Source organism: Telmatherina bonti, assembly GCF_933228915.1.
Source record: "Telmatherina bonti genome assembly, chromosome: 17".
Lineage (NCBI taxonomy): Eukaryota > Metazoa > Chordata > Actinopteri > Atheriniformes > Telmatherinidae > Telmatherina > Telmatherina bonti.
The window spans coordinates 29,788,635-29,803,980 of record NC_136615.1 but is presented as its reverse complement, the minus strand read 5'-3'; the positions used below and the strand labels follow the sequence as shown (position 1 = coordinate 29,803,980).

The 15,346-nt window shown below is 37.0% G+C and overlaps 1 protein-coding gene across 1 annotated transcript; it reads right to left on the bottom strand.

The window, feature by feature from the left end:
* Positions 1 to 3,329: 3,329 nt before the first annotated feature.
* On the bottom strand, positions 3,330 to 12,653 carry LOC306768153 (annexin A1-like; the record flags this gene model as incomplete). The annotated part of the gene is made up of 11 exons (XM_079256385.1): positions 3,330 to 3,386; positions 3,465 to 3,587; positions 5,772 to 5,830; positions 8,305 to 8,400; positions 8,796 to 8,889; positions 9,645 to 9,781; positions 9,965 to 10,055; positions 10,909 to 11,022; positions 11,961 to 12,055; positions 12,334 to 12,445; positions 12,591 to 12,653. The coding sequence occupies 11 exons, from the start codon at positions 12,651 to 12,653 to the stop codon at positions 3,330 to 3,332; spliced, it is 1,041 nt and encodes a 346-aa protein (XP_079112511.1).
* Between the last annotated feature and the right edge of the window lie 2,693 nt (positions 12,654 to 15,346).

Here is a 15,346-nt window from a genome sequence, read left to right as displayed (position 1 = left end):
TTATGAATGAATATATTTTATCAATTGCCTTATTTATTAATTTGTTGTAGTGATAGTTGTTTTTATAATATTTACATAACTGATCATTTGTAACCATAAAATTCCCTATAAACACATAAACAATATTTTTCCTATGATTTTTTTTATTTTTTCCCCACTTATTTTTTAATTGTTGTGTTTCTTTTTTCTTTCTTTTTTAAATTGCCTAATTTTTTAGTTTGTTGTAGTGATAGTTGTTTTTATATTTACACAACTGATCATTTGTAACTATAAAATTCCAAATAAACACATAAACAATATTTTTCCTATGATTTCTTTTCTTTTTTCCCACTTATTTTTTAATTGTCTGTTTCTTTTTTCTTTCTTTTTTAAATTGCCTCTATTTATTAGTTTGTTGTGGTGATAGTTGTTTTTATAATATTTACATAACTGATCATTTGTAACAATGAAATTCCCTATAAACACATAAACAATATTTTTCCTAGAAGTACAATGTAGCAATGAACCTAAGTAAAAAAAAAGAAAACAAAAAAAAAACAAAAAACCCACAAGTGAGGTAACATTACGGACATGGGGCTACATAAACACAAACAAGCATAAAGCCAACAGTGTAAGGCAAAAACAATGGAGCAGATAATTAAAACATAAGGAAATTGAATATAGTTGAAGCTGTGCTTTGAACACACTTAGATTTAAGCAGTCTTAGTGAGGAATAATAATGTCTGAACTCATTTAGTAAGTGATCAAAGCATGGGGCAGAGTTTTTTCCATTTACAGCAGTGTATGCGATATTTGGCAAGCAGGAAAACAATATTCACTACATCAGACACTTAGTTGTCAACATTATTAATGTGCAGGACACAGTTAACGGTAAAAGCAGGGAGGTTTTTCCTATGAAGTTATCCTGGATGAAAGAATGGAACGAAGCGGAAGTGATGCTGAAATGTGATTGGTGGACATCATAGCGGTATATTCAGGAATGGTTTCTATGGGTTTACTGGGTTTTGTCATCAGTGCTACTGATGCTGAGCACCAGTAAATTTGGTAAAGTGATTAATTTCTTCTTCTCTAGTTTACATGAAGTTATTTAAATTTGACTGTAAGTACTAAAAAATATTGCAAACACATTTTTAATTTACCTGAACAAGGACAAGATCATTATTGTATAAAATAACAGTCCAAAACACCGTTTATACATTGCAAAAACTATTATTTTACAATGCTGCCAATAGTCCATCATTTAGAAAAAAAAAAAAGTTATAAAAAAAGTTCTATTTGACTAAAAAATAGATTTTATTTTTTTACTGAAAACCTTTTACTGATACCATTATACTGCTTACAAATGCTATTAACCCTCCTTTTCTGATAACTTACCAGTAAAATATTTCTTAAAAGCTTACTGAAATAAATTATAAATATATAGATACTGAATAAAAATTCTAAGAAACTGTAGTGAAAATAGATGTACTCTATTAATTCCAACTTGGAAAATTAGTCGTTGCAGCCTCCATGTACAATAGTGTTTATAACACAAACAGAACAGTATAAAATTAAAAATATCTGTAAAGCACGTAAGAGGAGATAAATAGCATTGTGCAATGTAAGCGTTATAGCCTGGAATGTGCTATTGTCATAGTGTTGAACATATTAAGTAAATACATAACTATATACTGTATGTCTTCTGTTGTTATTTCTTCCCAGTAGCCTGCAAGAAAACATGTAATGAGTACAACAAAAGCAAAAATATAAACATTTTAGAGCATGAAGCAACTAAAAGTATGAGTTAACAAAGCAAATTACTACCGAGCACCGACTCACTTACCAGCAGCTGGTTATCATCATATGGCACCATTGCTAGTTCAGTTAATAAACCCTAAAAGGACATTAGGAAGCAGGAGAAAAAAGAGAGAAAGGGAGAAAGTAAGAGACTATACAAGAATCAACATCAGACTTACTTTTACAGGCTGGGCAGAGCTCAGAGAAGAGACAGGGTGCAAGATGGATGCTGAATTAGCATTCTGGCACAAAGTATGTAAATATGACAAAGTTCAGCGATTTAGCTTTAATATTCCACTTTAGTGTAGATATCTTTCCTCAAACTTTATTTTATTCTACTAAATTTAACTAATTAAATATCTTTAGAGCCCTGCGATGGACTGGCAAGCTGTCCAGGGTGTACCCTGCCTGTCGCCTAAAGCCAGCTGGGATAGGCTCCAGCTTCCCCGCGACCCTGAATTGGAATAAGCGGTTCGGAAAATGAATGAATGAATATCTTTAGAGTGTATTTTGAAAATGAAAAATCATGTTTGTGTAGCCTGATGGGTTCATATAAGAAAAATTCCTTGAAGTCCCAATATATTTCCAATTAAAATTCAATTCACAATCCACGTTGGTTCGGTTTGTATTAACTGTGTTGATTAAAGTTAATTAATAAAGACTCCATGGCCAAGCTATCAAAACCAAAAGTGAATATTCTGATATACTTGTAAGCCTCCATGCTGAGCATGGACTGGATGGTAGGCGATAGTGGAGAGGAAAAACACCCAGAAACAGATTCTGGAAGTGTAAATATTTGTCCTCAACTTCTTCGTGTTTGTGTTAGCGAGCCATGGACACTTGCCGAGAAAAAAGATTCAGAATTTGAATTTGATTTTTTTTTTTTGTCACGTAAAATTAACCAATCACTTAAACTTTTACTGTTTCCTCTTGTCTTGTTGGCCAATAAAGCACCCAAAGATTGTGTTTGTTGGTCTAAACTGAACAACTTCCAGCTCTCAAGTTCTGTTCAACAAGCATGACACCAGGTTTTTCATACCTTCTCATCTACGGTGACCTTATCACAGGGGTGTCAAACTCCAGTCCTCGAGGGACAGTATCCAGCAGGTTTTTTGTTGTTTCCCTCCACCAACACAGCTAATTCAAATCAAATGGATGCGGCAGCTTCTCGTCAACCTATTTATGAATTTCGGTCAAGTGTGTTGGAGCATGGAGACAAAAAAAAAAAACCCAACAGGATACTGGCCCTCGAGGGTCAGAGTTTGAACAGTTTAATAAACCATATGAACACAACTCAGATGTTTTATTAGGAGCAGATTAAGTTACAACAGATTAAAATAATTTCCATAAGAAAGAAAACATGTTAAATGTGTTTTCTGGGGGGGGGGGGGGGGGGGGGGGGGGGAATGACAAGTTGCTTTTATTTCTCAGGTAATTTTTCGGTACAAGCAGTTTATTATGGAAAAACAAATCTGATTTCAACAGCAATTCGATGGGACCTTCTTTCTTTCTTTTTTTTTTTTTTTAAATCAACTGCAAACAGGAACAATACATCACTGAGGTCCGCATAAACCAAGCAGGACTTGTTGAAAATGTCCACTGGTGTCATTCTGTGAAAGATAAATATAGTCAGCTCTGATACATTAGAAACACCATGTCAAATGTCATTTTGGAGAATTTGCTTTTACCACAATGTCCTCCTGAAGGCTTCGGTCATACATGACCTTGTACTGCTCCAATATCTTCTTCAGGTCAACCTCAGAGCGGCTCACCAGGATCCTGATCAATGTGTCTTCACATGTGCCGAGACCCTGCAAGAGTCCAGCTGTTTTAGCCCCAAATGCATTATATATTCTACAACATGTATATGGGATGTTTCAGTCATATATTCAGCTGTTTGCTGTAAAATACTTATTTACAGGCTAACTAGGAATGGATTAAACCACAATTTCTCCTGCTGATGCAAAACCATGTCCAATAACAATAAATTCCTCCCACAGGCAGGAAAGCAGGATACAACCTGGACAAGTCACCAGTCCATCACAGGGCCAACACAGAGAGATAAACAACCAGTCATGCTCACAATAGGTTTAGTGATCAATTAACCCAACATGCATGTCTTTCAACAAGGTCTTGTATCGATGATGGTTTAGTCTGACCACTGTGCAAAGTCTTCTCCAGCACATCCCAAAGATTCTCAATGGGGTTCAGGTCTGGGCTCTGTGGTGGCCAATCCATGTGTTAAGATTATGGCTCCTGTTCCCTGAACCACTATTTCACAAACTGAACCCATGAATCCTGGTTTTATCTTGGAATACAGCCGTACCATCAGGGAAGATGGAATTACCTTCTCAGTCAGTATATTCAGGTATCAGCTGACATCATCGTTGGGTCACATAATGCTGCTGAACCAAAACCTGACCAAATGGAGGAACCCAAGATCATAAACTGTCATCACAGGCTCATGCAGTACGCACGCCCCCTTCATCTTCCTACCCTGATGCTCCCATCACTCTGGAACGGGGTAAATCTGGGGAATCCTGTGTTTGTGTCGCAAACTGAAGCCTGTTTTTTTCCCCCAGTTTGATTCACTGATTCGTCTGGCCCCTGGGTACCTTCCCATTGTGCTTGTGGAAGTGTTTACTGTCACTATTATAACATATCCCGTAACTCTGTTGCTAACTTATCAGTTGTTTTTAACCAAACATTTAGGTCATCACCATCCTTCAAAATTCTTTCTAGACCACAAGACAAAAGACGATGGTACCCCATTTTTTTTTCCATTTTTTTAGTGATATATCGGAAGGTTCTTAAGAAATTTTATCTTCTTAGTTTCTTCAGGGTTATGGAAACTGATTTAAAAAATTTTCCACAACCACATGATGCATATTACAACATGGTTGCTTAAAGGGGTCCTATTATGGTATTTGGAGTTTTCTGAGCTTTCTACAGTGTTACAGTGTTGAATCCTCATCAGACATGTGAACGGCACTGTTTTTTTATCACCTAAACGCATGTTTGAGTTTGAGTTCCAGCACTCTCTCCGTTCGGTTTCCATAGCGATGAAAAATGCGTCGTTTTTCTACTTTGAAATCCTTGTGACGTCCCGGGGGATAAGGTTCGGTGATTGGTTACCTTCTACTGGTTAACAAGGGCATGTACAAATACATCAGGCGGGTGGAAAACGTTGGATAAAGTTATTTCCAACGATGGCTGGTGAGTTTACCAAAGAGAGACATCCTGCTGCATTCGTTGCTGTGGGTTGCTGTTTTCCACTTTGTTTTCAGGGTCTGATTCAGGTTCCAACATGTAGGGCTGTAGGCTATGTGTCGACATTGTATTTTTTTTTTTTTTTTTTTTTTTAATTTAGTTCATATTAGCCTAATCCTTCTGTTCATGAGATGTTACAATGACGGCGAAAGCAGCGGTGCGCACTCCCGATGTAGTGCAGTGGCAGCCGACCAATCAGGGGCAACTTATATCTGGCGGGAGGCGGGGCTTAATGCGGGAGAGTCTCAATCCACTCGTTTTGCCCGCAGGCTGATCTGACAGCCTATGGAGAGGGTCGGTCTGAAGTAAATAAAGGGATTTGTGACAATAACTCGATCAATCCCAGCCCTTCTGGTCTCAGAAATAAAAATAAATTAGCCTGAAATTCACATAATAGTTCCACTTTAATGAATGAAAAGCCACTCACTGCATCAGGTGGGATAAATAATTTGCCAAACATCTATTCACTTATGCAATTACAGATTCTCCCCCTTTTGCTTATTTAGATCCAAGTGGTGACTTTTTTTGTATTGGGATTACAAGTTTTATCTTCCCAATAAGCAGCTATACGATGCTGCCGTTCAAACCTTAAAATGTTTCTAAAGTCAGTTCTGCAATCAGTCATTGTGCTTGGATCAACACACATGCAACACAAGCTTTCAAACTAGAGGATCCTCATTCAGACAGACTACAGAAAATTCCTCCCAACATGCATTCATACGTACCTTCATCGCCAGATGGAGCTTCTCAGCAAAGAAAGCCGGGGTATTAAAGGCACATTTTACTGGATATGGGGGGAAAAAAGAAGGACACAAGATGCATCATGCATACTAAAAATATCAGAGTCCAGATGCTGCTCATCTCTATGAAGTCCAGATTTATGCTAATTTAGACCATCCAATGTTCCCTGATCAAAGTGTGAGAGGCAGATATTATTCCAAACAGCTGATTCACCAGTTCATTGTTCAGCTGGATGTTTAACTAGATCTGTAGTCAGATTCTTTTCCTGAGTCATCTTTCTGGATACCAAATGCTACAGCCGTGAAAATGTTTTGGTTTAACTAGAAGTATAGTTTAGCTGAATCTATTTACACATTGAAAGAGAACTGGATTGCATGATCCCTTGACCTTCCTTTTTGAGTCATGGTGGCATCATGTTCCTCATGTGTGCACATAAAACTGAATTAAGTCCATTATTGTTCAACAGAAATTAAGCATCAGTGTTTACAGGAAGGGACAGAACAGGCTGTATTTATTCAAGTCTGCTAAATGACTGTAGAATAGAATAGAATAGAAAAATTGTTTCCTTTTTGTTACAAGATGCTGGCAGTGGAAGGTGAAGTTTTATTGGTAGCTGTTTGGCCAGCAGTTTAAAAGCAAATGAAACAAATAAGCTGAGTAGGTATAATCAAGCTATGTTTCAATTGGAAGCACTTCTAAAGACTAGTAGGGTCTTTCAAAGCCGATTCTCTATTTCCATCTCATGAAATCAGGGGAAAAATCAAAGGTTTTCTACTCAAAAAGACATTTGGAGGAAGGCATTTTTAAGAAAGGACTAAATCTTAATGTTAAGTCTGAAGTTTGCAGATAAACATTGAGTATTCCTAGCATCTCATTTCTCCCCCTTTTCTGTCTCAGTCATCTTTTGTTTAGTCTTTAGTCAGAAACTATTTTAACAACAAAAACAGTTGAGAAAAGCAATAAAATGTTAATCTTTGTTTCACATCAGTTAGGTTGTGGGTGCATCCAACAATCTGGAGTAATGTACAAAACAAACAGGTTTTAAAGTGAAAGCAGATGATGTGCACTTCCTGGTTTGAGCACTCTCTGTAATGTGTGACCAGCACTGCAGCCCAGTAGGAAATGTTTCACACTATGACTTATTGCTTCTCCCCATAGTGGTTCCAGTTCACTGTGCATCCTGTGGTAGACAGGATCCTTGTGTCTGATTCAAGCGCCATCATTGCGCATTAACAGTGAAGCCTATGTGAAATCGACAAAAGTTGCAGTTCACTCTTCATCCACTAGGGGTTTCAAAACACAGTAAATCCCCATAGGCTTTCATTGTAAAGACGCATTCTGTAACTTTTGATCTTGCATCTATAATGCATTTCTAGAGCAGCTGCTGCCCAGCAGCGTCCTGAGGCTGAGAAATCAAACTTTTACATCCATGACTTTTACATATGTGACGTTTCACTTTGCAGTGAAATAAAGAACTGGCTGTTTTGAACACGCAACATCGCTGGTTCAGCAAAGACACGCAAGAAGATTTAAAGAGAGAAAGAGACTAAACAAGAGTCATTGTCAGATAGTCTTCTGCTGGCTGGAGAGAGCAAACCGGTCAGGTAGGATGTAAGATGGATGCCGAATTAGCCGTGAATAGGGGGCGCGTGACAAGAAAACGTGACAGTTGACATCATGGAGAATCTGTCCATCTGTCATATACAGTCTATGGTCTGATCACAATGACTTGCATTAGTAGCTCCACGTTGCAAACTGTTGGGCGCTAATACTGGACTGGGGTCCATCTTGGCCTGTTGTGTCCCTACCCTTTACAAAAATGCCTGAAATCTCTCTCTATTCATTTTTATACATGTTTCTACTAATAAGACTGGATACAGGCTATATTTCTCCAAATTTTCTTGCCATAATTTATTTTGAAGTCAACTAGCAGCCTTGCTAGCCTCTCGTTTAAATGAAAACATGACCATGTCGCTTTAGTCAACGTGGACACTGAGGTAGTCTTTGAGCACATTTACAGTTCCTTTTCAGCTGTATTGTGTAAATCTTGATATACTGAGTTAATTTGTAATCCAAAAATACAATCACTGAAAACTAAATGTTTCCCCACATTATCTTCAAAGTAACCTTGTGCTAGCATGGAACTAGATTAGCACTGCTACATAGCTTTATGCTAGCATAGCCTCAGATAATAGTAGGTGTAGTTGCACTGGGACAAAATATCTTCCAAAAATATGCCATCACATGTCTACATTTTTAAAGGATGATTAGTTAGAAATATACTTGAAACTGGTGCAGTGACATTGGTGACCCAGGCAGGTCTGAAAAGACATTTCTCTCCTCCTCGTCAATTACCTGAGGAGGTACCTGGAGTGTCTAGTTAGAAGTCAAATGTGACCAGTTGCACATTATCTATGCTTATAGCCCCATTGTAACAAAATCCAAAGGTTATGCTGCTTTTAACAACTCTTCGGCACACAGATTGATATTGTATTAAAATATTGATGTTGCACTTACCAATGTCAATCAGGCAGTTTTCAATGTCTCCCTTCAGTTCCATTTGCAAGGCTTTGGGCAACGTCACGTCACTGACACAGGCATATTGCTGGAACGCTATCAGGTAAACAAAGAGCGTTTCTGGATTACTGAGGTTTCAGGGCTAAAAACGCAGAAAAATAAACTGGACAGACAAGAATTTGGTCTGATTTTAGATGCAGAATGGGATTTAGAACAGAAGTACAAGTATTTTTTGCATGCCCTTTCTGGTCAAGTGACAATTTATTTATGGGCCAAAAATCTTCATGGTAAATGTTTAAAAAACAGAATACAAGGACTAGATAGAAGAAGAAGAAAAAAAGAACCTTATTTTAGACTGAATTTGTCATTCCTTCACTGGTAAGTGCGATCAATCGGTTACCACTGAGATTGTTGTTCCACCTGTTTGTCCAGGTGTGTCATTATGTCAAAATGGTAAGGTCATGAAGTGTTCACACATTTCAAACACTTACTTTTACAGAGCTGTGAGCTGCTCCTCTTGGTCAAGATGTCAATGAAGGCAGAAACGTCGGCTCCTGGATTTTTCTTGCCTGCTTCAAACAGGATCTGAGAACAGCACAAATACCTGAATACATATCAATGTTCTCTTGAAAGCCATTGAAGAGTATTGATCTCCTACACTCCAGGTTTTACACAGATATTCTTTTCTTTTGTTTAAAAAAAAAAAAAAAAAAAAAAAAAAAAGGAAATTGTGTAACATTTTCTGTTGCTTACTGGTCAAAACAATGATTGCATTTATATACGTTTATCATTGGGGCATTATAGCTTCTGCTGATGCTGACACATTCTCATAAGCGAAGAATTTTATATTTTCTTATAATCTGCCAAGTTTGGCATCTGGAAAATACAGCAACTGGTAAGGGACAAATAGTTTTTCGCTGCACGTGGTGCTCTAGACGCCCTGATGTACATTATAACAATCTAATGCACGGCTCCTCGTTGTTTAACCCTTACTTATCAAAATTCAATAGTTTGTCATCAAACCATCTCTTCAGAAGAAAGTTTTCTCTCCACTGTTTTCTGGAGTAGTTGCAGATTTTACCCACTACAAAATAAATTTGTGTTGCTTTTGGAGAAAAGTGTCTCCTAAATGACTATAGGACAAAAAGACTAGAACAGAATATGTCATTTTACATGAATAAGACAACATAATTGTGACATACATCCAGTTAACTTGTGAGTAAATCCCACAGAAAGGGTAGAAAAGTTAAACTTCTTTCAGAGTTTTAGAATTTGGGAAGAAAAACACCACATTTGAAGTTTTAAACTTGATATTCCTGATTTCCCCCCCCCCCCTTTACCTCTGCATCCTTCTTGGCCAGCTGAAGATCTACATCAGTGCTCTCATCCTTTTGTGCAGCCAGCATAGCCAGGAGAGCCTTGGTGAAGTCCCCGCTGGTGTCATCCTTGATGACCTTCTCCAGCTCTTTTCCATACTCTGAAAAAACAAGAAGTCTTTGGTGAAGTAATTCTATCTGTTGTGCAGACATGAACATCCTGGGAATTTAGTGCTGTTCCGCGGCTGGAGGCCTTAAAACCATCAGCTGGATACCTAAACCGTTACGTAAAAGCGGAAGAGTTCAGTATGTAGAACAGACAACAGAGCGGCTTTCCTGTAGACCTTTCTTGAAGACTCCTTTGATCTCTTGAATCTCTCTGTTTGATCTCGTTGCCAGAATCTCCACCAGGACTTCCTCGTCTGTGCCCAGACCCTGTTGGGATAAAGAAAATGCTAGAAGCAATAAAATATGTAGCAGCGTTTTACTGAACCTTTAAACTCAACTTAACTTTATCCATAAAGAACTTTAAAAATATCCAAAGTTGGGAAAAAGTGCTGTACATCAGCCAAAAATTACAAGATAAATAAATAACAATAAAACAATGGATCATACAAGGAATAAAAAAATAAAACAAAATGAATAAATAGTAAATAAAACCAATAAAACCAAAATATAGCACACTGACCAGAAACAGAATAACAGATAAGGCAACTGTTGTTGGCAGGTTACAAGTCCAGTCACTAGATGTCAGGATAAATATGCACATTTTTACCACTAAGATGCTGGGATCACACACTTAATCAGTGCAACGGGATCTGCTAAGAAGCCTTCGATCAGGTTACAGGTGTAACTGTGTCAAACTGCTGCTATAAAAAAAAAGATTTCCTTCCGTCTATTTGGTCAATGTTCACTTGAATGAAATACCCCTTAAATATGCAGATGTTCACATTTTTTCACAAAACTTATATAAAAACACAATGCAGGGATCTCCAAATCTGGTCGTCGAGGACTGGTATTCTGCAGGTATTCGATGTGTGCCTGCAGCAACACGTTTGATTCAAATGAATGGATCATTAAGAGAATTATGCAGAATTGGAAAAGCTGTGGAAATCTATTTTATTAACAACAGGTGTGTTTGCAGGACTCCAGCCTTCGAGGACCAGACTTGGAGATTCCCGACATAATGTAAAGAAATGAAAGAGTAGTTTAAAAACAAAAGTGTATAATCCCAGATATATTGATGACATGATGTAATAAAAATGGCTTGTAGGCCACTGATATTTACCTTTGTGGCTTTCCGCAGCTGGTAGGCATCAAAGGACGCCGGCGTCATGAGCAAAGCCAGACATGCATCCTCTAAATGTGACCTGAGAGCCGACTTTAGGGCCTTTTCCAGCTTCTTCAGGAGAGAAAAAGAGAATAATTCAGCCACATGAAGCACTGTTATTATCCAGCAAAAGTCAGGAATTAATCTGTATTTTATTTCCCAAGGAAACATGATGTATCGGTAATTATTTAAAGATTTGCCAAACTGCCTTGATGACCATTAAGGGGGTGCCAAAGTGGAGCCATCTAGTGGTGAAGCTGCAGAGTGCAGTAAACGTTCTCTGGCTCATTCTATAAATCAGTTTGCTTCCCCGGTTCACACCACAATATAAACATGTGCACAGCTACAAATATGGCCTAGCCTTGGAAGCATACAAGGGTTTATACCAGCACGAGTGTTAATGCACCAAAGCAGGATAAAAAAATTTGTAATCACACGGCACAAATGTACAGATGGACCTTTTTACCATTTCAGAGTGCAACTGCTGTGTACTGCTATAAATAATTGACGAAGAATAATGACAAATAATAATAAACTTTTTTATTTTTTAGGGCTGTGACCATATGCTTGTCCCGGTTTGATTTTTTGGGTGCCAATTTGATATAAATTGCGATTCTAAATATTCTTTGATATTGCAGATTTTTATAGATTAATAATAAAAAAAAAAAAAAAAAATGTATAAAACTTTTTTCTGCTCGCCATTTATGTTGATTTCAGTTAGGAAAAAACAACACAGTAGCCAGACCATCATTCTAGTTCTATAATGCCCAAGACAACAAGTAAAAAGATCAATAAAAATGATTAAATTTTATAATGGATTATTTTTATTTATTCGAGAAAAAAAAAATCAATTTAACAAAAAACAAAAAAAAAATTCCGATATCCGATGTTTCGATTCGATTTTCCCACCCCCGTAAAATAAACAAATAAATAAAATAAATACATATATAAAATTTTTTCTTGTAACTTTTACATACTTGACTCCAACTTGAAAGTAAAACTTTACTCACCTCCCCAGTTGATGCCTCATAAACTGCTTTGATTTTTTGCCGCTGCTCATTGTTTCTCTTCACCAGGACTGCCATAATAACATCCTCATCCACTCCTGTTGGAGACAACTTTTACTTTATCACGTTTTTTTCTAACATACAAGAAAACTCTGGCATCTTGCTCATTTTTTCCATCTCACCAAAAACTTATTATTGATGAAGGTTTCCAGTCATTCATACAGGAATCATTGACCATCAATAAAAATGTTCCATGTTAGGTTTAAAACTTTCAAACAAAGATACTTTATTCATCCCTGAGGGGAAATTTAAATCTTTGATGTTACTTTTAATGTTTAAGCTACGAACATTTGAAAGACAGTGGAAGCACACAGACCTTTAGCTTCAATGGCGCTATGAAGGGTCGAAGCATCACCGCTGGCATCGAAGTCCGGGTACGGGGTGACGGTTCCATAATACTTCGGTTTCGGCTTCGGCTTATCCTTCACCTTCATGAACAACAAGAAATACATTTATTTACTTTGTGTCCCTGTAAACCATCAAAACAACTGAGACGTCTCAGTTTTCCATCTCATGGAAGGATGATGAGATGACAGGTTTGTTAGCAGCTGACTGGAGCCGATCAGAACTCACCTCGTCATCTGCTCCCTTTTTCTCAGGGATGAGATCTTTAAAGATCTTCTTGAATAGTGACATCTTAACTGGACGGTGAAAACCTGACTGAAAAGGTGGGTGGAAGGCGAATGAAGGGAGGATAATCCAAATCTACAACACAAACAAAATAAAGCTTTAATGTGTCCACAACCAAAGCAAACCAAAGCTCGAGTACAAACCAAGATGAGCTCACAGGAAAGGTAAACAGGAAGGAAGGAGAGATGCAATCACGTACAAACACAGGGAGCTAATAGGTGTCAAGACACAGGTGAAACCAAAGGAAGACAGACGAGGCAGAATCATTTAAAATGATTTGACTGAAGCAAATACTAACTAAACACAAAATATTAACTCTAAAAAGCTGTAAGCAAAAGTAAAGTAGGACACAAAGCAACTGAACGTAAAGCAGGAGGTTTTACAAAGCAATGGACACATGAAAACTAAGATTAAACCAGAAACGACAGGGAGCAAGTAAGGAGAAAAAGGGGGATAAAAGGGGGCAAACACTAACAAAAAGGTGAACTTAATAACATTTAAGTTGAACTTAAAATAACATTTAAATATTGCAGCTAATTTATAAACTTCTTTGTAGTCCTAAATAAACACAAAGAAAACAACTCACCTGTCGTCGTACTGCAGCTTTCAGGCTCACTCTGCAGCGTCTCCACCCATCTCCATGAGCCTCATTTCCAGGTACTTTTAATTCCACCTGCAGAGGATCAGCCAATCAGCTGCTCCCTCTCCTGCAGGTGACAGACAAGCTCGACACCTCTGACAGGTCGAGTGACTCTTCCGCATGTTTCATCCCATAATCATGCAAACATTCAGAAAACAGGCCGGAGAGAACACGCCTGGTTACAAACCTGACACACTGTTGTTTTGGGACAGTTTCGTGAACGAACCTGATGGTCCACATTTTATTCTGGTGATTTATGTGTTAAAGGTAAACTATACTGGTGAGATGATTTACACCCTGATTTCAGGGTTTGATCACTTAAATATGTGTTTAATACATAGCCTGATGATTGATTCCACTCAAAGCTGTCAAAGTGCTCTCAGACACCTGACAGAGCTGCAATGTGGGTAGCTTCCTTTAAAGTGGAGAAAGAATTATGCAAAACAAATCGCAGAACATCTGGATCTTTTGCACACAACTGGTCGGAGTACAAGGTTCAGTACTTGCTCAACATTAAACAAACAACTGTAAAAGAGTCTGATTTTTTTATACGATACCTTTGTTTTAACTACAAGTTACTTTTGGAGATTTACACTTTCGGCTTTACAATGTGGGAATTAAAGAACATCTTCAGCTTCACTTTGTACGGAAGCTGAGAACGGCCATTTTCCCCTATTGTTTTTTTTTTTCTTTAGTGGTTACCTCCAGACAAATTATAAAACCACTTATGGATATCTCTTCTTACATACAAAAAAAAAAAAACCACCACCTCCACCAAACTGCTCATTTCAATGAAGGGGCAGTCCTTCATTCACTTTATATACACTATTGATGATCAAAACATGTTATTTAAAATGACAGTGACAATATTAAATGTCAAATATTTATTAAAAAACAAAGCAAACGTGTTAAAGTTCAGTTTTTTATTTTAACAGTAAAACAAACAACATCATATTTACAAACAAGCGTCATGTATGCAGACTAGAAATAAAGACCGTATACATAGGGCCTAGTTGTTCTTTCAACAGTGCAAAATAACAACATTTATTTATTTAGTGAACTTTTTTTTTAATCTGGCCGACTGAGTGTGTTCAGACTTTTTTTTTATCCAGTTTTTTAAATAAAAATAAAATAGAACCAGCCGCTAAATTACCCCCATATTTTAAAACCATTCCAAAACCAGTAGTTCTGTGTATATATATTTTTATTGTCTATGTTACTCAACATAAAACTGGATTCATCCTATTATATTGTGTACGAGAGGATTAATGTACCTCTTCTATATTTTTCATACCATTTAACTATGTAATTTAATTACGTGTAATGTTATGCCATTTCTCTATCTTGCAGTACTGAAGAATCCTGTTAAAAATTCCTTTGTCCACAACACCTTTCAGATCATTCACGAAATATAAATACCAAGATCAGTTCTTACAAAGATTCACCTTATAGTTTTTTTTGTAGTTTTTGCTAACAGACAACAGTTAGCCTCAGCTAACACATTTAAGTGTGTTTCTACTTTTTATTTATATGCTATTTTCCCCTCTTATTAAATAAACAAATAAGATGGAAAAGATTAAAAATAACAGATGAGATGAGATTAAAAGACGTTTTGACCAACACAAAACAGTCCATCTTGTTGGTTTATATCACAAAGAATTGTCAACTTGTCAAACATCAATCTATCAACATGTTTCAATTCTGGACTTTTGTTAAGTTTACTTTCTTTTCACATGGAAAATTAAACTCTTGAATAATCTGATTTTAACAGACCGTCGAATAAAATTACAAGCAAGTATGAGATCCTTCATTTATAGCAGATCTGGACAGTGAGAACGGATAACCTACAATATTTTGAGAAGAAACAGATGAGTTGTAAAAGACAAAGATAAAGTTTTTTCTTTAGGTTACACTGTAACAGTTATAATGTTCAGAAAGTGATCCCTTATGAACTTTAAATTCTTGTACAGACCATGAAGGAGATGTCATGTCAAAATGGTCCACAGATTCCTGCTGCTACTCATCCCAGCTGAACGTTCATATCTGTGATTGTTGTCTG